Source organism: Thamnophis sirtalis, unplaced genomic scaffold (assembly GCF_051295495.1).
Source record: "Thamnophis sirtalis isolate CommonGarterSnake01/CBP01778 unplaced genomic scaffold, rThaSir2_p1.2 scaffold_5, whole genome shotgun sequence".
Classification (NCBI taxonomy): Eukaryota; Metazoa; Chordata; class Lepidosauria; order Squamata; family Natricidae; genus Thamnophis; species Thamnophis sirtalis.
Window position 1 is genome coordinate 37,824,682 of NW_028261385.1, and position 23,100 is coordinate 37,847,781.

The window sequence follows — 23,100 nt, forward strand, 5'->3', positions numbered from 1 at the left end:
AAAAATTTAATAAACTTTAATAAATGTTAAATTATAATAAAATATGTAAATGTTAAACATTTAATGTGGCTCCTCACATTTGTGGAATATCAGGAGAAGCAGGTAGGACTATAACTGTTTTCTAAACTCTACAGGAGGATTGCTTCAGATCCATTTAGCTTATACTAAAGATCTACTGCTGATATAGAGACTAACTTCCAAAAGACATCTAGTTAGCATTCTCTGACATAGGCAAGGGTATCACCAAACCTTCTCTAGCCAATCTCAGACTGTATATGGTCTATGGCAGTGATGGCGAACCTTTTTCACTTTGAGTGCTAAAAGCATGCCTGCGGGCGCTATCGCACATGCTCACATGCCCACCCCCATAATTTCATGCCCCCACCATGTCATGTTCCCTGCACATGTATGTGTATATGGAAATTCATGGCACTCTTCTAGGCAGGAGTTCTAATCATTCTCAACAAAAATAGTTTTACCTTACACAAGAATATAGGATACCATTGCATTATCTTCAACCTTCACATTATCATCTTCTCTGTCTTCACCGCCTCCTTCTCTGATGACCTGGAGCTGTCAGGACATAGCATACTCCCTTCCTTGCTCCATCATGGGTGACTGGAAAGTAAGTTCTTCCTTCCAATTCTATTGTATTTTCAACTTGATTGATTGATTGATCAACTGATACTATACCTTCAGTTCTTAACAGCAGCATTGATTCTTCAGTTGCATTTCATAACTCAATCCTCTGTTCTAAGCTCTCAGTCTGGGGGGCGGGGAGGATTTCCATTTCCTTATCTGGACTCAAGAGTCTCTTCTAACTTATTCTCAGGTGTTTTCCATATCCCCAAATATTCTTCTTCCATTCTATGCAGGAGAATATAATGCCGCCCTTATCTTACCAAACTAATAGGCTTTCCCTTCAGTATCACGAAAAAGCAGAATGTGTAGTATTTAGGAAATGAACTTGGGAGTTTCACAAATGGAACTACAAAGAAGCATGCATGTCTTTGTCTGGGGGAGTTCTTCCAATGAATCAAATTGCTAGATTGTCCTTCTGGCACTGGGTACCTAAAACACATTATTGTCACAAATATGCAATGCATATGAGGTGTGTGTGCATGTGTGTGCGTGTGTATGTGAGGAACAATGTGGGACCAGAAGGGAACAATGAAAAACGGGTTACACTATCTTCAGGATGGATAAAAGCTACAGATGAAAATGTATAGGAGTGATTGTGCAAGTACATGAAATTATGAACAAAACCTATTTCAGTGTATTGATCATTTGTCCAAACACAGCCTAATCCACATTGTGGGTAGAAGTAATTACACAAGGTTTTGATACTATGTACTTGGAGCTTATATGGACAAGAAACCTGAATTCTAAAATATTTATTTTTCAGCAATAATTTCTGTTAGAGAAAATCACTGTAGTTATTCTAAAATGGAAGCAAATTCTACGATGTTTCTATTACATGAAAGTTGAAAGTCATTGGAGACCCATTATAACTCATCTCTAACAAATAAAAACTTCCTATTAAATGTTTATCACACAAAGTTGTTATAACAATCCATATATTCTACTCATGTTTTGCTTTTAACATTAAAATTCTGAAGTCCACACATATTTAATAAACCTTTCTGTTACTATGATTTTTCATCTATTTGATATTTTTTCTTAGCCAGTTTGAGTCAGTGCTGCATACATTCCTCAGGGAGGGTGTGAGAATTGACACATAGCTAAACAGTGTGCATAATAACTTGCAGAAACAATTGCCTTCTATCTAGTGTATAACTATTGTTAACAGCTTTAAACACTGATTGTCATTCTTCCACAAATTCACCTATTTTATTTGCTCCAATGTGCACATAAATCTAGATTAGATGAAATGATTTGTATTCTTCTGAATGTTTTTATTTTTTATAACTTATTAATATAAGTTATTTTTCAAATGTACATAGAAACTGCTATACACAGGTATGTATATTGATAGCCATTTTTAAGAAATTGAACACAAAGACAAGTAGCTGAAAGAACTTCAGTAACATAAACATTATCACAGATATCAGAGTGATTGATCAATTATGTATTGTCAAGTTGATATTGTCTCTTGGTAACCACAGAGATTTTCTCCATAACAAACTGTGCCCACCCTGGACCTATTACCAATTAGTCCATCCACCTTACTGGTCTATTTCTTTCTTTCCACTTTTTCCAGCACTACAGTCTTCTTCAGAGAGATAAGTCATTACATAATGTATCTGAAATATGATCATTTGAGTTTGGTCCTTTGAGGCTGCACATTTGTGCTCCAACTCTATATTGAATTGATTGATGATCCATTTGTTTGCTTTCTTGGCTGCTCAATGCTATTTCCTACTTGTTCTTTGTTCTTTAATTTTAGTCCCGTTTTTCACTGTTCTTTATCACTGTTAATATTAGGACTTCTAGATCCTTTGCGTTTTTGGCTATCAGAATAATGTCAACAGTATAGCACAGGTCATTAATTTTTCTTCCTCCAGTTTGAAAACCACCTTACGTTTCTTCCAATTTAGTTCCCTTAGTATATATTCAGCATAAAAGTTGAATATACAAGAAGATAATGCACAGCTTTATCTGATTCCTTTGCCACCTTGGAACCAGTCTGTTTCACCATATTATGGCCATAATGTGGTTTCCTGATCTGTATGAAGGTTTTGCATGAGATCAATGAGATGTTCTGGGATTAATTTTTTAAGCACATTCATAGCTTGATATGAGCAATAGAGTCAAACTTTTTTTTAATTATCATTGAAATATATATTGAATTTTTTTTTATTGGTTTACTTTTTAAATTATCCAGTGTGCATCAACAAGAATATCTTGTATTATTTAGTCTTTTGTATAATCTCCTTTTCCGGGTAGGGCTATAATTTGGGTTGAATGATCCTAATTATTATTTTGCTAACATATGAAATTTAAGAATATTGTAGGATGTTTTGCGCACATTCCATTAATTTTCCTTTTCTTTGGTATTAAAATGCAGATTGCCCTCTTATTTATGTATTCAACACAATTCTACCCCACCCATTTCACCTAACTGACTCTGGGCATGTATTGTAAATACAGCAAATATCTCACAATACAAAACATAAATAAGAACAAAGCTAAAATATAATTAAAAATGTAAAGATATTAAAAGTTGAGAGAAAACACCCTCATGACACAAACCACCATCAATTCACAAATCACTTCCTCCCACATGTTGATTTGCTAGCATAGATTGGGTTAAAAGAACCTAATACTTCTATTGCTCATCAAATTTCTGAGGATAGTTCATCAGTTCCTGTAGCCTTCTACCCTGATAATTACCTGAGTTCTTATCTAACATTATCTTATCATACTAGACTCGAGGTTCTTATAAGTACCGGAAATCTTCAAAGATATCTTGGAACAAAGCAGTAAAATGTATGCAAAATCTGTTCAGGCCAATTTTCCCGATGCTTGGTTACAAGATTCCAGAAAAATTAAAACACTGCAGAGCTAGCCAGCATTGGAGATGCAGCACAAATATGCAGTTTGATTAAATTTAGCAGGAGAAGCCTGTTAATTTGCTAATGCAATTCACATTATCATGTAAAATCCATTTGCTATGGAAATAAGAAGTGAGAGATATGGGAGGTCGAGATGAGCAGGCAATAGAGTCTAATATATATATATATATATATATATATATATATATATATATATATATATATATATATATATATATACACACACACACACACACATACACACACACACACACACACACACACACACACACACACACACACACACACACACACATATATATATATATATATATATATATATATATATATATATATATATATATATATATATATATATATTAGATTTTTACAACCCCTGGTAAGCCCCAATTATGGGAGGAAGCTAACTGCTTCCATCATCTGTCAATCGGCTCGTCACAAGAGTCCATCACGACAGAAACCCAATATTTTTACTGTTGCCTTTGTTATATTTGTGTTTTTTGTGTGTGTGTTTTTTTTATCAGCACAAATAAAAAAAACACAAATAAATATATATATATGGAAATCTTCCCAAGCATCGTTCCAGTAGTAAAAGGTTGACACTTTAAAAATGATCCAAGTTCATCTGAATGTACTAATATATAGATTAAAGACTGACGCTGGTTAGGAGTGTCAGTTTGATATTTTATTTTAAGGACAAAAACCATTACAGAAAGCTAGATTAAACTATTTAATAATAAGAGCACAAAAGATGCCCATGAAATCATTGTGCCTTCAAGGACATAGCTCTATGGTCAAATGTTTTTCAACTACCTGAATGGTTAAAGATATTTTTCTCCTCGGTCGTCCTTCCCCATTCTTCATCTTTCACTTTGCTTCTCATGTGACCTGTAATTTTGCTGCCACACAAACTTGAGTTTCCTTTACACTTCCTGGCTGCTGGCATACAAGACTTGTGTCACTTCAGCTTCAAGGTCAGTTGTGTTTGCAACTTTTTATTTACCATTGCTGTGACATTTCAAACAGCGGAGTTTTCTTAAAAAATGAACTCAAAATGCTGCTAATTGAAGTCTTGGAAGAGATCATATTTAATCATTTGCATAACTCTGCAGAAAACTGTGACGGATACTTGCTTGTCATGTTTCTATTCTAAATAGTGATCCTGAAACAAATAAGTTAAATACTTGAAAGTCACATTTGTTGTATGCAAATAGCAATAATGTTTCTATAGGCAATCTGTTGAGCAGGCAATTTAAAAATGTCAAAGCTGTCCATAAATGTCTTCTATTAACAAGAGAGACTGAAATGTCATTGTCAATGTTTTATTACCAGAGGAAAGTTGCTTGGTATCCAGACTTATTTTTGGCTAGCATGCTCTGTATCTTTTCAAACTAGCTTTCTATAAAGACCATTGCTTTATGAATTTTATTTTATCTGTTTAAAAAAAGCCATAATAATATAATCAGATACTGGAGATGAGAACAAGTTAGATTTTACTTGGTTGCAATTTTCAGCCCTAAACTCTTGACAGCTCAGTAGAAAACATAGCTTTTCACACTTCTTAATGTTAAAGGAAAGAAAAGCAAACAGTGACAACAAAAAAATATCACCAATTATTTCTCTGTCGTATGCCTTTAAATGACTTATCATTTGACATGCAATTTGTAAATGCACTGTGCTTAATTTGACACCCCAGCACACAGAATCTGAGTGAACAACTGTCCTGGAAAATATTCCCAATATAGGAGATGACAATTCAAGGTCAGTTTAGAAATTCCTGGTGAAAGCCATAAGAGGATTTTGCATGTGTCTGCTTAAATAGCAAATGGGGGATATTGAGATCAGCAGGATTGGGGGGAGGGAACAAAGAATGTCACTGCTTGGATCACAGTAAGAACTGTGCAGTCCCAATTTATGTGATATGTGAAGCTCAGATTGCAAGTCCTGGCACCTATTTAAAACAGAAAATGAGATTTGACACTGATGACCTCTCAAGTGAAATAGGAAGGTAGCCAAGTAGTTTTACCAAGCTGACTTTGCTGGACCTGGGTTGGATTTTCCTTAGTTTAAGAGTGGTGTTTAGAATGTCCCCCTATATTTCTCTTCTCTTAGTTGCTCTCTCAATAATATAACATTCTATAAATATTTTTCAGCAACTTAAATTCTTTGCGAGACAGAAAGTAATTGTACATAGTAAAACGTCTGATTTAAAAGTTACTTTTGGTGGCATATAGGAGGTATTTATTTCAATATTTGTTTTCCCAACTTTTTGAAGTAGCCTCTATTAAATCTTTAGCGCAGGCTGCTGAACATATTTTTTTGTTCAAAATTAAGAAATAGCTATATGAAAACATGGATGATAGTTTTTTAAAAGGCTAGAGAAAGATGAACATTTTCTAATATGCCACTTGCTATGTCGCTTTCAATTTCTTTAACTTTTTCTCCTAGAGTCAAGTTAAAAATGTTGCCGGAGAAAAAGCAATTAAATTTGCTCAAAGTTTTCATTTCTCTTTTGTGGCAGTCAGCATCAGCTTGAAAGGTCAACAACAAATTAGTTCCAGGGGCAGCTTTTGAAATCAGTGTACAAAATTAAAGCATTGTGCTTTGTTCCATCAGCTGCATTCTCTGTGAATTACATTGACATGAAACCAGTTGTTTCGTCTTTAGAATGGGCATCCCATAAATCCTGATGAAAAATATAGGTTATATTGATTTTTTTAAAAAAAATTACAACTATTTTAAAGTAGTAAAGGAACTTGTGCTTAGTAACTATTATTGTCTTAGTTGCCCTGAATGTTTCAGCCACATCCCTTTAAGTTTTGTTGTGTGTTTCAGGGTACAAATTATCTCGAATAATATTTGGAGTGGGACTAAAACTCTGGCCACCCTCTTTGCATGCCAACAAAAAGTCTGTTAACATAATTTGAAATAGAGCTAGGAAAGAATTCTGCTTGAAATTTTGGAAATGGGATGCCCAGGAAAGTAGGAAAGACATTCCCCTTCTGGGTGCCATCAAGATGAGTTAAATTACAACATCTATTGTACTAATATGATTATCCAGAGGACATCATGTTTGAGAAGGCTAATACAGAGTATTGAACTTTAAGGACCCATGGTTTAACTTTCTGTACTTCAATCTTCACTTATAAAGCCCTTCATGGTATTGGACCTGGGTACTTGAGAGACCGCCTGCTGCCAATTACCTCCACCAGACCGATTAGATCCCACAGACTAGGCCTCCTCCGAATTCCATCCGCCGGCCAGTGTCGACTGGTGACTACCCGGAGGAGAGCCTTCTCTGTGGCTGCTCCGACCCTCTGGAACGAACTCCCCATGGAGATTCGCACCCTCACCACCCTCCAGGCCTTCCACAAAGCCCTTAAAACCTGGCTGTTCCGACAGGCCTGGGGCTAAAGAACCGTTGCCCCTATCTCGAATGGTATGATTGTTGCGTGTTTTAAATTATGTATTGTTTTGTGTTTGTTGTTAATTTGTCTGTATCCCCCTTCCCTGGTTTGAGTTGTGAGCCGCCCTGAGTCCCCCTTCAGGGGAAAAGGGTGGCATACAAATGAAATAAACATTCAAATAAACAATCTTCAAGCAATTTTGTGATGATTACAATTACAAAAGATTTTGTCAAACTATGCTCATTGTTTTGAAACAGAGCTCAGCTTTGAAAAGACTATTTTTCCTACTTGGGTTTGACCTTGAACAGTTACAGGAAGAGATATAGTACTTCACTGAGAAGTGTACAGAATAAATGTACAGAATGTCTTTGAAACCATTTCTATGTGGATTGTCTACATGTAACGCATATAGAAGAAAACAAGACCTTGCTTACTTAATTTATATATGTAATCTTTCTCTATTTTGTCAATATGTACGTGATTCTTTCTAAAATGTGTGAAAGGGGCAAGGCTATCTAACATTTCATACATTAGAAATCATTTGAAAGAATGAAATCATTAGAAGGCATTGAAAAGAAGGAGTAGGAATGACATAATAGCAGTAGTCAAATATCTCAGTGGTTGCCACAAAGAAGAGGGGGCCAACCTATTCGCAAAAGCACCTGAAGGCAAAACAGAAGGAATTGGGTGGGAACTAATCAAAGAGAGAAGAAACCGAAAACTAAGAAGAAATTTCCTGACAGTGAGAGCCACTGATTACATTAATCATTGGAACAGCTTGCCTCTAAAGGTTGTGGGCGCTCCAACACTGGATATTTTAAAGAGGATTGGACAACAATTTGTCTGTAATGGTATATAAGGCTTCCTGCTTGAATGGGGGTTGGACTAGAAGACCTCCAATATCCCTTTCAACTCTGTTAATTTTGTTCTGTTCTTTTTAAAAACTTAGATTAATAGATATTATCAGTATTATGGAATTCAGGACAATGTTTCTTTCTCATTTTCCTTTCTTCCTTTAGATGCTGAAAACTAGTGATTAAAAATGTGTTAATTGTTGAAAAATTGTACATGCAAAGAGTGGGCATATTTTTCTTATGCAGATTAACACTATTATGACTTTTACTTTAGGGCTGCAGGATATATCATAATAAAAAACAAACCATCATTATTTTCAGCAATATTGTCAAAAGAGCTTTCTGGGAGTAATTTCATATAATATTGTAATTTATGAGTAGACTTGTAGTAAAAAAAAAATAAAACAGCCAACTGCAATGCACATTAGTCTGTAAAGGATGGGAAAAACAGTACCCTAAACTATCCATGTCCATGGTCCTGCTCCTGAACTTGGAGCCATCCTCATTCCTGTCTTCGATTCTAGAAGTTAATTTTTTTTTTTTATTGAGGATTTATATGCCGCCCTTTTCCCTGAGGGGACTCAGGGCGGCTTACAACAATGAGGGGAAGGGAGTGCAAGACAAGACTTAAAAAGAAAAAGAATCGTGAATAAAAGAAAATTATCCATAAAAACACAACATTCACTCAACATTCGGGCGGGGTGAGAGTAATCCTATCCCCAGGCCTGACGGGATAGCCAGATCTTGAGGGCTGTGCGGAAGGCCTGGACTGTGGTGAGGGTACGAATCTCCACGGGGAGGTTGTTCCATAGTGTCGGAGCTGCAACTGAGAAGGCTCTCCTCCGCGTAGTCGCCAATCGGCACTGACTGGCGGATGGAATTCGGAGGAGGCCTACTCTGTGCGATCTGATGGGACGCAGGGAGGTAATTGGCAGGAGGCGGTCTCTCAAATAGTCAGATCCACTACCATGGAGCGCTTTATAGGTGGTAAGTAAGACCTTGAAGTGCACCCGACGATCAACAGGTAGCCAGTGCAGCTCGCGGAGGATAGGTGTTATATGGGCGAACCGTGGTGCGCCCATGATCACTCGCGCGGCCGCGTTCTGAACTAGCTGAAGTCGCCGGATGCTCTTCAAGGGCAGCCCCATGTAGAGCACATTGCAGTATTCCAGCCTAGAGATCACAAGGGCTCGAGTGACCGTTGTGAGAGCCTCCCGGTTCAGGTAGGGCCGCAACTGGCGCACCAGGCGAACCTGGGCGAATGCCCCCCTGGTCACAGCCGACAAGTGGTGGTCAAAACTCAGCTGTGGATCCAGGAGGACTCCCAAGTTGCCTTTAATCCCTTTACTACTATTTCCAGCTATCTGATTTGAACCAAAGGCTTTTGTAATTATGTATTTAATGGATATCACTACAAATCAGGTTAGGTTAGGTTAAATTTGGTTAGGTTAGGCCAGGGGTCTGCAAAGCTGGCTGGGGAATTCTGGGAGTTGAAGTCCACCAGTCTTAAAAGAGCCAACTCTGCAGACCCCTGGGTTAGGCCATTGCACAGTATCGTCCTAGTCTAGAAGCTTTGATATGAAAAAAAGAAAAATCAGTATCTCTGTATGAACATGCATACATGAAACCTCTTTAGGACAGGGAATACTTGTAAAGAAAACTGTCCAGGGTCCACTGCATTTTTTCTTTAGCTTTGTAAAGAAGCTAACCCAGTGCCTTACTGAAATTTCCAAGATGACGTTGTATTCTAGACAGTTTCTTCATCTTTACATTTCGGTTCAGCTCCTGAAAACAATATGAACACTAACAGCTTCATTCCCCTGAGTTGTCAAGTTGAGAATATTTTTGAACTTACTTCTTTTTAAGTTCATGAAAAGAGTGCTGTTCACTTCAACAAGTATTCAGAGATAGATTGAGGGGAATTTTTAAAAGAAAAAAATACAGATTACATCATATTTGAGATGTTTGTTACTGAAAACACAAAGAACTGTTTATATTGTCAGTTTTCGATCAATGTGCCTTGAAAGAATGTCTCTAGATACCCAGAATGCTATTCTGTTTGGAGATAGCAATATTATGCAAAACATAGAAAAAGAAGAGAAGTTGTAAGCAGAAGAGATTAAAGTAAACAAAAAAAGGCAGAATATAAAATAAAAAAGGAAAATAGCTAATCTAGCTTCACAAAATGACCTGTGGATATTAACCTCCACTATGCATCATTGTCTTTGGTGAACTGAGATTGAACTGACTGGCTCAAGGTCAGGGGTGGGCTTCAAAAATTTCAGCAATGGGTTCTCTACCCAGTTGCTGGGTGGGCATGATCATGGTGGATGTGGCCTAGTTGACCACCTGCACTACAGTGGAGGGGGGTGTTTTTGCCTTCTCCAGGCTCCAAAGGCTTTCTGCAAGCCTCTGGGAGGGCAAAAACTAGCTTCCCCAGGCTCTGGAGGCCGGAAATGGGCATTTCTGGTCTTCTGTAGCTTCCAGGAGACCTGTTTTCCCCCCTCCCTGAGCCTCCGCACTTCTAGACACTGCCACACTATCACCCATATCCCACTAAATAGATAGTATATGCCAGTGATGGTGAACCTTTTTGGCACCAAGTGTCCAAACTGGAATATGCATGCATGTGTGCACAAGCCTTAGCCACAAACTGCATGAAGGCAAAAATTCAACACGTTACCACCAACAGCAAATGTTGCCTCTGTAATGAGAAAGATGATACAGTCGACTACTTGATCAGTGGGTGTAGCAAAATTTCACAAACTGACTACCTACAATGCCATGACCACGTGGTCATGGCATTGTAGGTAGATCATTCACTGGAAATTGTGCCAAAAGTTTGGATTTGAGTACAGCAAAAACCATTGGGACCATCAGGTTGAGAAGGTTTTAGGTAATGAGAAAGTCAAGATCTTGTGGGACTTCAGATTTTTTTTTTATTTTTTTTTTGGTATTTTATTTGGATTTATAGGCCGCCCTTTTCCCTGAGGGGACTCAGGGCGGCTTACAATCATTAGGGAGGGGGTGTAATTCAAAACAAACAATATGTGAACAAAATAAATAAAGTAATAAAAACACAACTTGCATTCAACATTCAACATTCGGGTGGGGCAATTTAGAAACTTATCCCCAGGCCTGTTGGGATAGCCAGGTCTTGAGGGCTGCGCGGAAGGCCTGGACAGTGGTGAGGGTGCGTATCTCAATGGGGAGATCGTTCCACAGGGTCGGAGCTGCAACAGAAAAGGCTCTCCTCCGTGTAGTCGCCAGTCGACATTGACTGGCGGATGGGATTCGGAGGAGGCCCAGTCTGTGCGATCTTTTTTTTTTTTTATTAAATGTTTTTTAATTTTAGTTTAAAACTTGTACAGCATCTTTTTTAATATATCAATCAATTACAGATAAGTTTTGGTACATCTCCTCCACAGTCAACCAACATAACTCATATTAACTCAAGCATTATTATATATCCATTTTCATTTAACTGTGATTATTATTTAGAAATATTGGTAGGAGTAATAATCTTGAACAAAAATCAAAAAAAAAGAAAAAAGAAAAAAGGACAAATAGAAAATTAAAATTAAAATAAAAGATAGTAAATAAAAGACAAAAACGACAATCAGGAAAGCAAAACAAAACACAAGTGTCTACTATGAAAAAAAAAGAAGTATATCAACTGGTTACAACATGTTTTGGTGCTTTTCTTCCGTTAATTCATATTAATTCAAATATCTTAACTCGAATATTTACCATATCAACATCATTATACCTTCAGTTTTAATTATTATGGTTATTTAAACATCCTTCATCCTTAGCTATGCTAAAGAATTAGTCCATAACACATGCTGGCAATTCATTTACTTATTTGTAAAATCCTCTATTATCATCAAATCCTCATATCCTATTTTAGCTAAACATCCATAATATTCAATTATATCATATATCATAACATTTTCCCAGTATTGATTAACATTTGATTGTATGAATTTTATTTGGTTTTTTAATAGTGATAATTATTGTAGTTAATACTCTTTATGTATAGTCTAAAGGTGTTTTCTCATATCCAATTGTTAGTTATCATATCAACTCCACAATATATACATTACTATCAATATCAATTATTATTCAGCTATATCTGTTACAAGAAAAAGCAATTAGGTTTAACTAGTTTTCAATTGTATTCATCAATCTATCAGCCAGTTCCAAATTATATATATTGCTATCCATATCAGTCATTATTCAGCTATATCTATTACAAATTGAAGTAATCCGATTTAGCTAATTTTAAGTTGTATTTTCCCATCTGTCAGCCTGTGTCCCTCCAACAACGAGATTTCCTCAGTCCAATAGCCATTCGTTGGATAAGTTTACCAAATGTTTCCATAAGCAAATCCAAACGAAAATATTTCGGCACCTTTGGATTCTGAATGTCGGTGATGAAATAATAATGTTGTCCTAGGCTTATAAAATTTCCCAAATTAACTTTAATTCTCAAGGGTGGATTTTCCATTCCTCCTGCACTCTGTCTCTTTAAATGAGTTGTCTTTATAGCTCCCCCGCTCCTCTCTTCCTCTGAGATAGACCAGACACCATTTCTCACATTTTCCATTTGTGTTTCAGGAACATTTAAACATTCAACGATCTCAGTTTTAGCTTCATATTTTATAATCAGTTGATCCAGTTTTCTTTCCAGTTTTTGATAAGAATTGAAAAGTCCTCTACACGCAGAAAAAAGAGCCTGAAATGAAATCTTAGAGGTATTTTGGGACACCATGATGTGTCGTAGTTAAAAATTAGAAGCTCTCTTTTTTTTCCCCCACCGGCTTCGAAGCACTTTTTTTTAGTCTCTTACAGGCTGTCAATCTTATCTAGTTGTAAACAGAACTAGGTAGTAAAGTAATAAAAATGTCGAGTCGTGACGAGCTAATTAGTAGGAGATAAGTTTTACAATCCACTTAGGGAGATTCAGAGGGGGGAGGATGTCGCGGAGTTTCTTGATGCATTTAAGAAGTAAAGTAACCACCAGTCATAAATCCATTAGAATAAGCCAATTCGCCGCTAAATCTTCCTGTTTTTTGGTTTCAATTAGCTTAATTTTTTAACACGAACAGTCTCTCTTGGATAATAAAATCAGCTTACCAGATGACATCACTTCTTCCATTCTTAGGGGCAACCTGCAGTTTCAGTTAGCACGCAGCTAATCCAAAAAGGAATTGGCACGAGGAGTTAATACCCCCCCCCAGAGATTTGCGGGTATCTCTGAGGTCCTGGGCCTCTCCCCACCTTCATGTCGTCTCCGGGACAGCTAGGGTTCAAAGAACCCGTCCAAAAATCCTTCGGTATAGAGGAATTTCAGGAGTAGCCTGAAACTCCATCTTCTCACTGCTAAGCCCCGCCTTCTTCCCAGTCTGTGCGATCTTATCGGTCGGAGGGAGGTAATCGGCAGAAGGCGATTCAGAATTCAGACTGACAGGCACTTGGCCCACAACACACCTGACATAACAATAGTTGAAAAGAAAAAAGTATGGTTCATTGTCATTGCAATACCTGGAGGTGCATGAATTGAAGATAAACAGCAAGAAAAAAAACCACAAAGTACTGGGACTTGCAAATTGAAGTTGAGCAGCTGTGGAAAAAGAAATCGTGTGTTGTCTGATTGTAATTGGAGCCTTGAAGCAATACCCAAAGGGCTACCTCGCTATTTGGAAATTTTAAATTTATCAGACTTGAACATTCTGATTCTACAAAAAACAACCCTACTTGGAACAGCTTATATCCTCCGACGTTACCTTAATACTTCCTAGGTTCTTGGTTAGGACTCGAGCTGTTGAGCTACCAACCAGCCCCAAAGGCTGTGAATCTCACCAAAGATTAACCACATATAATAATAATAAATTATACAGACCAACTTTTTAAAGGTATGAGGCTGGGAAAAATTCTTGATAAAATTACCGCATTTTAATATTTTATCCATATGTAATCATGGAAACAATTACACTATTATTATTTATGTAGGCATAAATAATATTTTTCCCCTACGTAATAGGCTATCATGTGCTTAGCACATGATACAACATTGCAACAATCTTTGGGACAAACTATTAAAATGGAATAATGTTCTTACTATATTTATTTCATTTTATCCACTATTATATAAAATAATAATTAGAATAATTTATAAACTGAAAACACACAGGAATGATCTTAAAATATTTGGCTAACTATTACTTTATTCCAGCACTGAACATTTTCAGCAATATTTTACTTTATTTCTAAATTTTCAAATGTACAACATGGACATTTAAAGCATAGCAATTTCGTTAATGGTTTCTTCTGGCAGAATTCTAAATTAGATTAATTTCCAGTAGCTCAGAGATATGAACAATTTCTTTCTCCAGCCAAATTTTCTATTGAACTACAAGAACCACTGACCTGGAACTTTTTCTTATGTTCAATGGGTCAGTGCTTCTTCTTGGTGATCAAGTGTGTTGACATGTGATTGTTTGTGCACAGGATACAGAAATAGTTTGATTAGTTTTCAGGTGTCCTTTGCCCTGAAAACTAATGGAAGCCAGATATCAAAAAGTTTAATATGGATAAGGCACAAGCTTCAATGCTGACCCACACCATGACAGGTAATAAGTAAAGAAGTATCAAAAGGATTGCATTTCTAATACAGCAGAATCTTAAAGCTAAAAACTTTTCTAACCAAAGTAAGGTACCAAATAGTAGTTACATCATGCTTTGAGTAAAGCAAGAACTTGACAATATGACCAGGATCACCCTAGGCTAGAAAGATTGGTATTTAAGAATGGGACTCTTCTTGTACAACACAATGAAATTTCACAGCGCTTTAAGCAAACCTGTCTAAGAGATGACTAAATACAGGGGGAAAATTGGGACAAACTAAACAGCTAATTTGATTAGTCTGGTCAAGAAAATGTATACAAAATTGCTTCCTTTTTTCTTTCTTCAATCTACAATAGACTCTTCTTGTGATGCTAGATTGTTGCCCCTGGGTGTAATGTAACACTGAAAGCTTTTGTCTAAGAGTAATGAACAAATTTACCCACTTGAAGAAAAATGTATAAGTGCTGTGGAGGTTTCAAACAGAGTTCTCTATGTTATACTGGCAACATATAGAGATTAAGCTCTAAAATAAGCTTAGCACAGTTGGAAGCATTAAACAAGCAAACAAACCATCCCAAACCATTATCAATTTAAAAAGTTCATTATGGAGTGAGAGAACTTACCTTTGCAGATTCCATGCCAACTTTTCTTTAGCAAGGCTTCTTCCTCTAAATGCTTAGGGATTTAAAAAATTATTATTACCTTTTCTGCAATTTTCAAAGAGTTTTTGCTACTATATTCTGGAACACATGAAGCTTTTGAGTGGCAATCAATACTAATTTCATATCTGGTTTCAAAAAAATTGTCTGGTTTGCTTGGACATATGACCTGCAAAAGAGGAATATACAAGTCTTAATTGGATCTGAAAGCTGCCAATCTAGAGTATTTCCATCTTTTGAGCATTCAAATTCGCTGGCTCTGAACAATCCATGCAGACATGGCCCATTTGTTGCAGAATAGAGAAAGTATGATTAGTATACTAGTAGCATTCAGCACCAATTCCTCACACGGTTTCACCCACCGAATTTAAACAATAATACCATAGAATATATAGACTTCTATAAAGCCCATAAAGGTTCAGCAATTAAAGGCACTAAACTTGTCAACTGGACAACCAGTGCTCAGGTTTCAAAACCTAAGCACTGTGTGAGAGATGAGCTCCTGTTACTTTCCCCAGCTCCTGCCCACGTAGCAGTTTGAAAACATGCAAATGCGAGTAGATAAATAGGTACCACTTATGTGGGAAGGTGACAGAGTTCCTTGAGCCTCAGCATATCATCATGCTGGTCACATGACCATGGAAATGCCTTTGGACAATGCTAGCTCCCTCAGATAAGAAACAGAGATTAGCATTGATAGACACAACTGTATGGGGGAAACTTACCATTACCTTTTATAAAACCTATGGAGTCTTATAACCTACTAGCTTTGAGGCTGAGCAGAAATCCTCTAAAGCCACTCTATACAGAAGATCCTGGTGGTGAGAGCAGACTAGCCCCTCCTAGTCCAGCTCCAGATAATAATTCAACAGAAAAATTCAGAAAGTTGAATAGGGTATTATTTAGATCCGGTCAAAAAGTTGTGCTATCTGTGGTGGAGCAGCAATTGACATTATTCTTCTGCTACATCATATCAATGTATCTTGTACCAAAACCCACAAAACTATTTTGGCACATGAGATAGAAAACGTTAGTACCTGGTCCTTGAAAGAAATACCTGATGTATAACAAATGATATAATTGGCACTTACTCTTCTTTCATCATACTAAAAATCTGTTGCATTATGTAAGACTAATGGATATATTGTATTCAAAGTAGATATAACATGTCTGCTACAACGTCCTACTTGTCAATGACTACTTCAGCTTCAACCACAATAATACACAGGCAAACAATAGATACAAACTAAAGGTAAACAGCTCCAAACTCAATTGCAGAAAATATGACTTCAGCAACAGAGTGGTCAATGCCTGGAATGCTCTACCCAACTCTGTGGTTACATACTTTAACTTTAAACTGTCTAGTGTGGACCTCACCTCTTTCCTAAGAGGTCTGTAAGGGGAGCGTACATAAGTGCACCAACGTGCCTACCGCCCCTGTCCTATTGTCCCCATTTATTCGTACCCATTTCCTATGTCCATGTTTATACATACCTGTTATTTCATACATGTTTGACAAACTAAATGAAATAAATAAATAAATAACATTCCAATTACTTTCAGCTTTTCCATTGATCTATTTTTTTAAAATTATTGACTGCCATGAAAGAAAAGTCCTACAATGGATGCAGTTTGACTGCATGAATATTGTGTTGTGTTTGTTCTACTGAGTATATATGTGCTTCTGATCACCCTGGTTTTCACTTTTTTTGACAGCGGGCATCTTTCAGAAAAAGTTTAGGTGAAAAGCAATGGCTAATACATTTGCACGTCTCCTGGTTGGTCGAAGAACTGCTGTTTTAGTTGCAACAGTCAGTACTGGAGCTGTGGCTACTGGATACTTTTTAAATCAGCAAAATGTGAAAGCTGAATCTTTTGGACATAAGAAATTATTTCCTCCCAGGTAATAATTTGATTCAGATATTTGAAAATACATTGGTCTGAAAATCTTAAAATATCTGTTGAAAATTCTCTACAGTAAGAAGATTAATGAAGAATATCCGTAATAAAGTTTTTTTAAAAAAATTTTTTAAAAGAAAGTATAGCATATACAGTAACTAAGAAATTTGACAATGGATCAGAGGTGGTATTCAGCCCATTCTCTCCAGTTCGGATGAACTGATAGCGGCAGGTGCGGGAGCTCTGCCCACCCACCTCAACATAATGCGTGAGCACTGCACATGGGCAGAAGGCTGTGCGCATGTGCAGACACGTGCTCACATTTGCGAACTGGTAAGGAAGGTTAGTGAATCCCACCTCTGCAATTGATGTAGAAACCCAGGAGGAAGGGAAAATATTTCCCGGAATGCAAAGGGAACTAGGAATATGGGAAATATGGCATTCCAAAAGCCTTGCCAATAAAGTAATGGAGAAGAGAGAAATCTTAAATTGTTGCCAAATATCTCATTCATAAACTGAGGGGATACAAAGTCAAATAGAGAAAAATTAATATTGAGTATGAGGTAAAATGAATGGGAAAACAGAAGCTGAATTTAAAAAGTTGTTTCAGATTAGTGATTTGGCACAAATCCAATGCTACTATTATAAATTAAACCTATCATGCTTTCTCTACAATATGCAGGTGTTATTAATATATGATTAGAAGAATCTCTTTATTTAGAAATATACTATTTAATTTCATAAGACCTACTATCTTACAAGTGTTTACAAGATTCTAATCTAAAACTTTAATAATAATTAACAGGTAATATTATTCATTTCAATGCTATCCCATTTTTCTCCAAGTGATATCTTTTATTTAATCTCTACAATAACTATATAAGATAGGTAAGATTGAGAGTGGCTAAATGGTTTGTTTTCACTGAATTAATTCATAATTGGTTGGCATACAATAATTAGGCAACCTATTATTCTTCTGTTAAAATCTGATTTGTAATATTAGGATGCAAAATATCCATATCTGAATACCTAATCTGGTTGGGTTAGATCCGGGGAGACCCAGATCCTAATATCATTCAGTCATAAGGCTAATTGAATCTTTTTGGGTCAGCAACTATGTACATACTGCAAGATTGGTGTGAAGATAAAATTTGGCAGGGGAAATGCCGTATAAAGCTTCCTTGTGTCCCTAGAAGAAAGATGGGATGGAAACATCATAAAGAAATAAAATGTAAACAGACATAATAAAACTACACTTATTCATACCAGTTATTCCTTAAGTTCATGCATCTTGTTTTGGAAGTGAAAGAGAATCATACAAATATGTATTTTGAAGGTATTTTCCCCCTTTCCATCTACCCAAGTGCTGCCATTCTTGACTGAAACTAACTCTGCAGTTAGAAAACCAGCATACTCCAAAGTCATACTGTTAGATTTGTTTTTCTTACAAAACATAAATGCCCATTTGAGTTATCAGTCTTCTGCTGTTTTTCTCAAACTATTCAATTCATACATACAGACTACTTTTCATTCTTAAAGGCATCCAAGACTTCTAGAATATTTAAGGTGTTGATTGAATGCCTAGGCCACAGTTTCTATTGATGAAGTGATTGATGAAATGAAGAGAAACAAGCATTTCCTGCTCAATACAAAAGCTTTACATTTCTTTGTACCCAGTGCAGACTACCCTGATCTTCGCAAACATAACAACTGCATGGCTGAATGCCTCACTCCAACAATCTATGCCAAATTGAGGGACAAGATGACTCCTGGTGGCTACACACTGGATCAGTGCATCCAAACTGGTGTTGATAATCCTGGACACCCTTTCATTAAAACAGTGGGCATGGTCGCAGGAGATGAAGAATCCTATGAGGTGAAACAATTTGTATCATATAACATCTTAATTTACTTCATAAAAACATTAGAGAATTTTTGCAGAAAATGACAGGCTTAGACTTTTCAGGATACAGGAAAAGTTTATTTGGCAGCCAGGTTCAGAAAGCTAGGACGTAGCTAACATTGCAAATTCTGAACAACCTTCATTATCGAAGCACGCGTTCTTATACATTCTCAAAAGCAGCGCAACATGGAAATACTTAACTCCTTTCTTATTGGTTATTTTGGAGGGAAAGCCTTATAAGTAGATGGGGGTCTCACTTCTTTTGTTCTTGGGATACAGGTATGGACTACGTGCAGTGGTGGGATTCAAATAAATTAACAACCAGTTCTCTGCCCTAATGACCAGCTGGGTAGGCGTGGCTTAGTGGTCATGTGACTGAGTGGGTGTGGCCAACTCAACATCACTCATGTCGATGGACACTTCGCCTTAGCTGTTACAATGTAAGAAGGGTTAACCAGAGAGGCAGTTTCTGTAAGCAGGGCAATAAAAATTAGGCTAGAAACAACCCCAGAATGTTTCCTTCCTGCCTTCCTTACAGGATTAGCCCTGTGAAGTGGGGAAAAAACAAAAGGAGATTTCTTCCAACAACCGGTTCTCCGAACTGCTTAGAAAGTTAACAATCGGTTCTCCCGAATAGGTGTGAACTGGCTGAATCCTACCACTGACTATGTGTCATTGACAGACTTTATTTGAACCTTGTGGTTTGAACTTTTGACATAGGGACATTGGCTAGAACATCTTGTGGTTAGAGGCTGATGACATTTCTTTGTCCCTTTAAACAAGCTTCTAACTGTCCCTTTTATGCCAGGTCTTCATTCTTATATTTTATTCTACTTTAGAATGATGGATACATCGCACATAGGCAGGCTTTTAGGAAGACAAGGAGGTCAGCACAAAATTCAAGCCATAGGATTAATCCTGGTATTTTGTTTTTGTCCTTGGGGAAGTTTGCAGAAGTTTTTTTTTAAATCTCTCTGGGTGAAATTTAGTGAAGAAATTAAAAAAAAACGTAAAAAGACATATTCTGCATAACCATGTCTTGGATAATAAAATGCAGCACAGAAGGCAACATGTATTGGCTTCCAGTAGCTGACTTGTCTGCTGAGCTTAAAATTGAGCCACCTTGTCAATGAAATGAAGTAAGAGCCTGTTGTAAAAGTATCCAGCTGCTCTCACATGAAAAATCAGCTATGTAAACAGTTACATCCACATTATTATGCATTTTCTATACACCATTAGAATGTTAAATAATGAACAACCAGTGTCCAAACCAAAAGCTGAGATTTCAACACCTTGATAATACAAGCATGTATCTGCATACTTAGTTTAACAGGAGACAGGATGAGGCATTTAGGGGTGGATTTCTGGTGGTATTTACTGACGGTTTGGTGCGTGCACAATTTGTGATTTGCTCCGCACATGTGCGCAATAGCCTGTAAATAGGTCTGCACATGTGCAGAACATTACAAAAAAAGATGTCGTGGCGACCGGGGAACCAGTTCGGGGGCATGGCAAGCATGCCATCCTTACCAGTTCAGCAACCCAGTTGCCATTTCCACTACCAGTTCCACCGAACTGGTGCAAACCGGTAGAAACCCACCACTGGAGGCATTGCAAAATCTAGATGGAAGCCTGTATGTAATATATATACATATACATATACATATACATCATATACATATACATATACATATACATCATATACATATACATCATATACATATACATCATATACATATACATATACATATACATATACATATACATATACATATACATATACATATACATATACATATACATATACATATACATATACATATACATATACATATACATATACATATACATATATTTAGTGTCACAACCCCTGGTAAACCCCAATTATGGGAGGAAGCTAACTGCTTCCATCATCTGTCAATCGGCTCGTCACATTATTTATCAGCACAAATAAACACACACACACACACACATATATATATATATTCACACAGTATATATATATATGTATTTTTAATGAAGAATCCTCTTAAAATATTTATGCACTAATTTTCTAGGTCTAGAATAAGAACAGTAAACTCTTATTTTATTTATTATCTTCCTATAATAACAGAATCCAACACTTTAGTGTTTGGCAGAATAAAATAAGCAGAGGCAACCCAGTGTCTCCTGGGTTTGCCTGAAGTATATAATAGCGTGATCAGATATAACTTCTCTTTGCCAAAAACTCCATAGCAGGCCTTGCACTGCTCCCCAGAAACAAGAGGAAATAAATAATTCCTGTAGATTTTCAAAGCAAATGTTTCCAAAGCTTTAGAGAAACTAGGAAAAGGTAGCAAACTTCTTTTTTGTGTTCCTCTATTTTTTTCTCCTTATTAAATCAATGCAATGGAAGAAAGAGGGGTCTCAAAATGCCTGGGAAGTTTATTAAACAATAAACTTTTCTCTGGCACATTGCAGCCCATTGTGCCCTGCCCTTTTTCATTTATTTCTTATTAAACTTGAACAAAGTAACCACAGGGAACAATCTTAAAATGTGATAATGGGTCTTTTGCTTTTTGCTTTTGTTTAGTAGTTCCAAGAACAACCTTGGAATCCTGTTTAGCAAATATCTTCCTTTCTGTTTAAGTATCCTCTGTGATATTTTAGGTAGGGAACACCAAAAGCATTTCTTAAACTAGTTTTTGACTCCAGATCTCTTCCCATTTAAAAAAATTATGGAGACCCCAAAACAGCTTTTGTTTGTATGAATTATATTTATTAATATTAATTATATTAAAAATTAAAACTGATGCATTCTCTGCTTCTAACACTTCTCATGATTGTTTGATGGGATTTTAATAGTCTATGCTTTCAGCATAGACTGACAAATAATTTTGATTTTGTGGCAGAATCTTGGAGGGGGGGAGGCTCCGAGGTCCCAGGCCCATATGGTCAATGGTTCAATAGAGCATTCAGACTTCAAAGTGAAACCACCCAAGAATTTCCCTCCCTCCCCAAGTCTAGGTTCCTGCATCAATCACCTATCAGGGTGGTCAAAGCCTTCTTTTCCCAAAATGCTTGAAGTCCAAATTTAAATGAGGCTAGCTAATCAATGTAGGGATGCAGTGGCTCAGTGGCTAAGATGCTGAGGTTGTCGATCAGAAAGATCAGCAATTTGGCAGTTCAAATCCCTAGCATCACTAACGGAGTGAGCTCCCAGCTTGTCCTAGCTTCTGCCACCCCAGCAGTTCGAAAGCACGTACAAATATATGTAGAAAAATAGGGACCACCTTGGTGGAAAGGTAACAGCGTTCCGTGTGCCTTTGCATTTAGTCACACTGGCTATATGACCATGGAGATGTCTTCGGACAACACTGACTTGTCAGCTTTGAAACGGAGATGAGCACTACCCCCTAGAGTCAGGAACGAGTAGCACATATGTGCGAGGGGAACCTTTACTTTACCTTTTAGCTAATCAACATATTGTAGAATTCTTGGAGCTGACATACCATAATATGCTTGAGGATCTTGTTCAGGAAGGCAAACTGGCATTTGTTAAAAATTATTCAAAACAAATCAGATTCAAAGAAGTACCAAGAAAGTTAAGCATATGTGTGATTGTTTTATATTATTGAGAATTTTGTGCACTTCTTCAGACTGATGTATGAGCACAGATAGCCTGAACAAAATAATTAACCTACAAAATAAATGATTAAGAAATAAAAAGAAATCACAAGGGGTGGGGGAACTAAATACAAAGTAAACAGGAGAAAATCATACACTTTATTGTCTTGACAGGTATTTGCTGAGATTTTTGATCCTGTTATCAAAGTAAGACATAATGGCTATGACCCCAAACTAATGAAGCATCACACTGACTTGGATTCTTCAAAGGTAGGACCTAACTTAAGTCTTAAAGAAAAAAAAACCTGAAGACAAAACTGGTTTGAGAATAGTGGTAAAAGAATATTATAGTTGATAATAATATTTCAGTACTACCTTCTCAAAAACTATTTTGCGACAGCCAGAAGAATAGGACCAAGTGAAACATACCACAAGACAAACCAGATAAAACTCCCTTAACAAACTAACAAAAATGTGTGCTGCATTAAAACAACTATAGGATACTCAGCAAGTGTCCTCTTAGTGCTGCAAAGGGTATAACCCACATGCATTGTGTTTTTTATTTATCCTGCCATCTGTCCCAAAGCTGCTCTGGGATGAGAGGTA

General features: G+C 36.7%; 1 protein-coding gene across 2 annotated transcripts in view; it reads left to right on the plus strand.

The window, feature by feature from the left end:
* The first annotated feature begins 4,353 nt into the window (after positions 1 to 4,353).
* CKMT2 (creatine kinase, mitochondrial 2) overlaps positions 4,354 to 23,100 on the plus strand; it is a 32,461-nt gene continuing 13,714 nt past the window's right edge. Inside the window, exons 1-4 of one of the 2 annotated variants that reach the window (XM_014070069.2) lie at positions 4,354 to 4,510; positions 16,803 to 16,989; positions 18,663 to 18,861; positions 22,669 to 22,764. In XM_014070069.2, the coding sequence (XP_013925544.1) occupies positions 16,838 to 16,989; positions 18,663 to 18,861; positions 22,669 to 22,764 (447 nt within the window). In that variant the 5' untranslated portion in view covers positions 4,354 to 4,510; positions 16,803 to 16,837. Of the gene's footprint in view, positions 4,511 to 5,249; positions 5,298 to 16,802; positions 16,990 to 18,662; positions 18,862 to 22,668; positions 22,765 to 23,100 lie in introns of those variants that run through there. The other variant, XM_087715684.1, reaches the window with a different exon arrangement.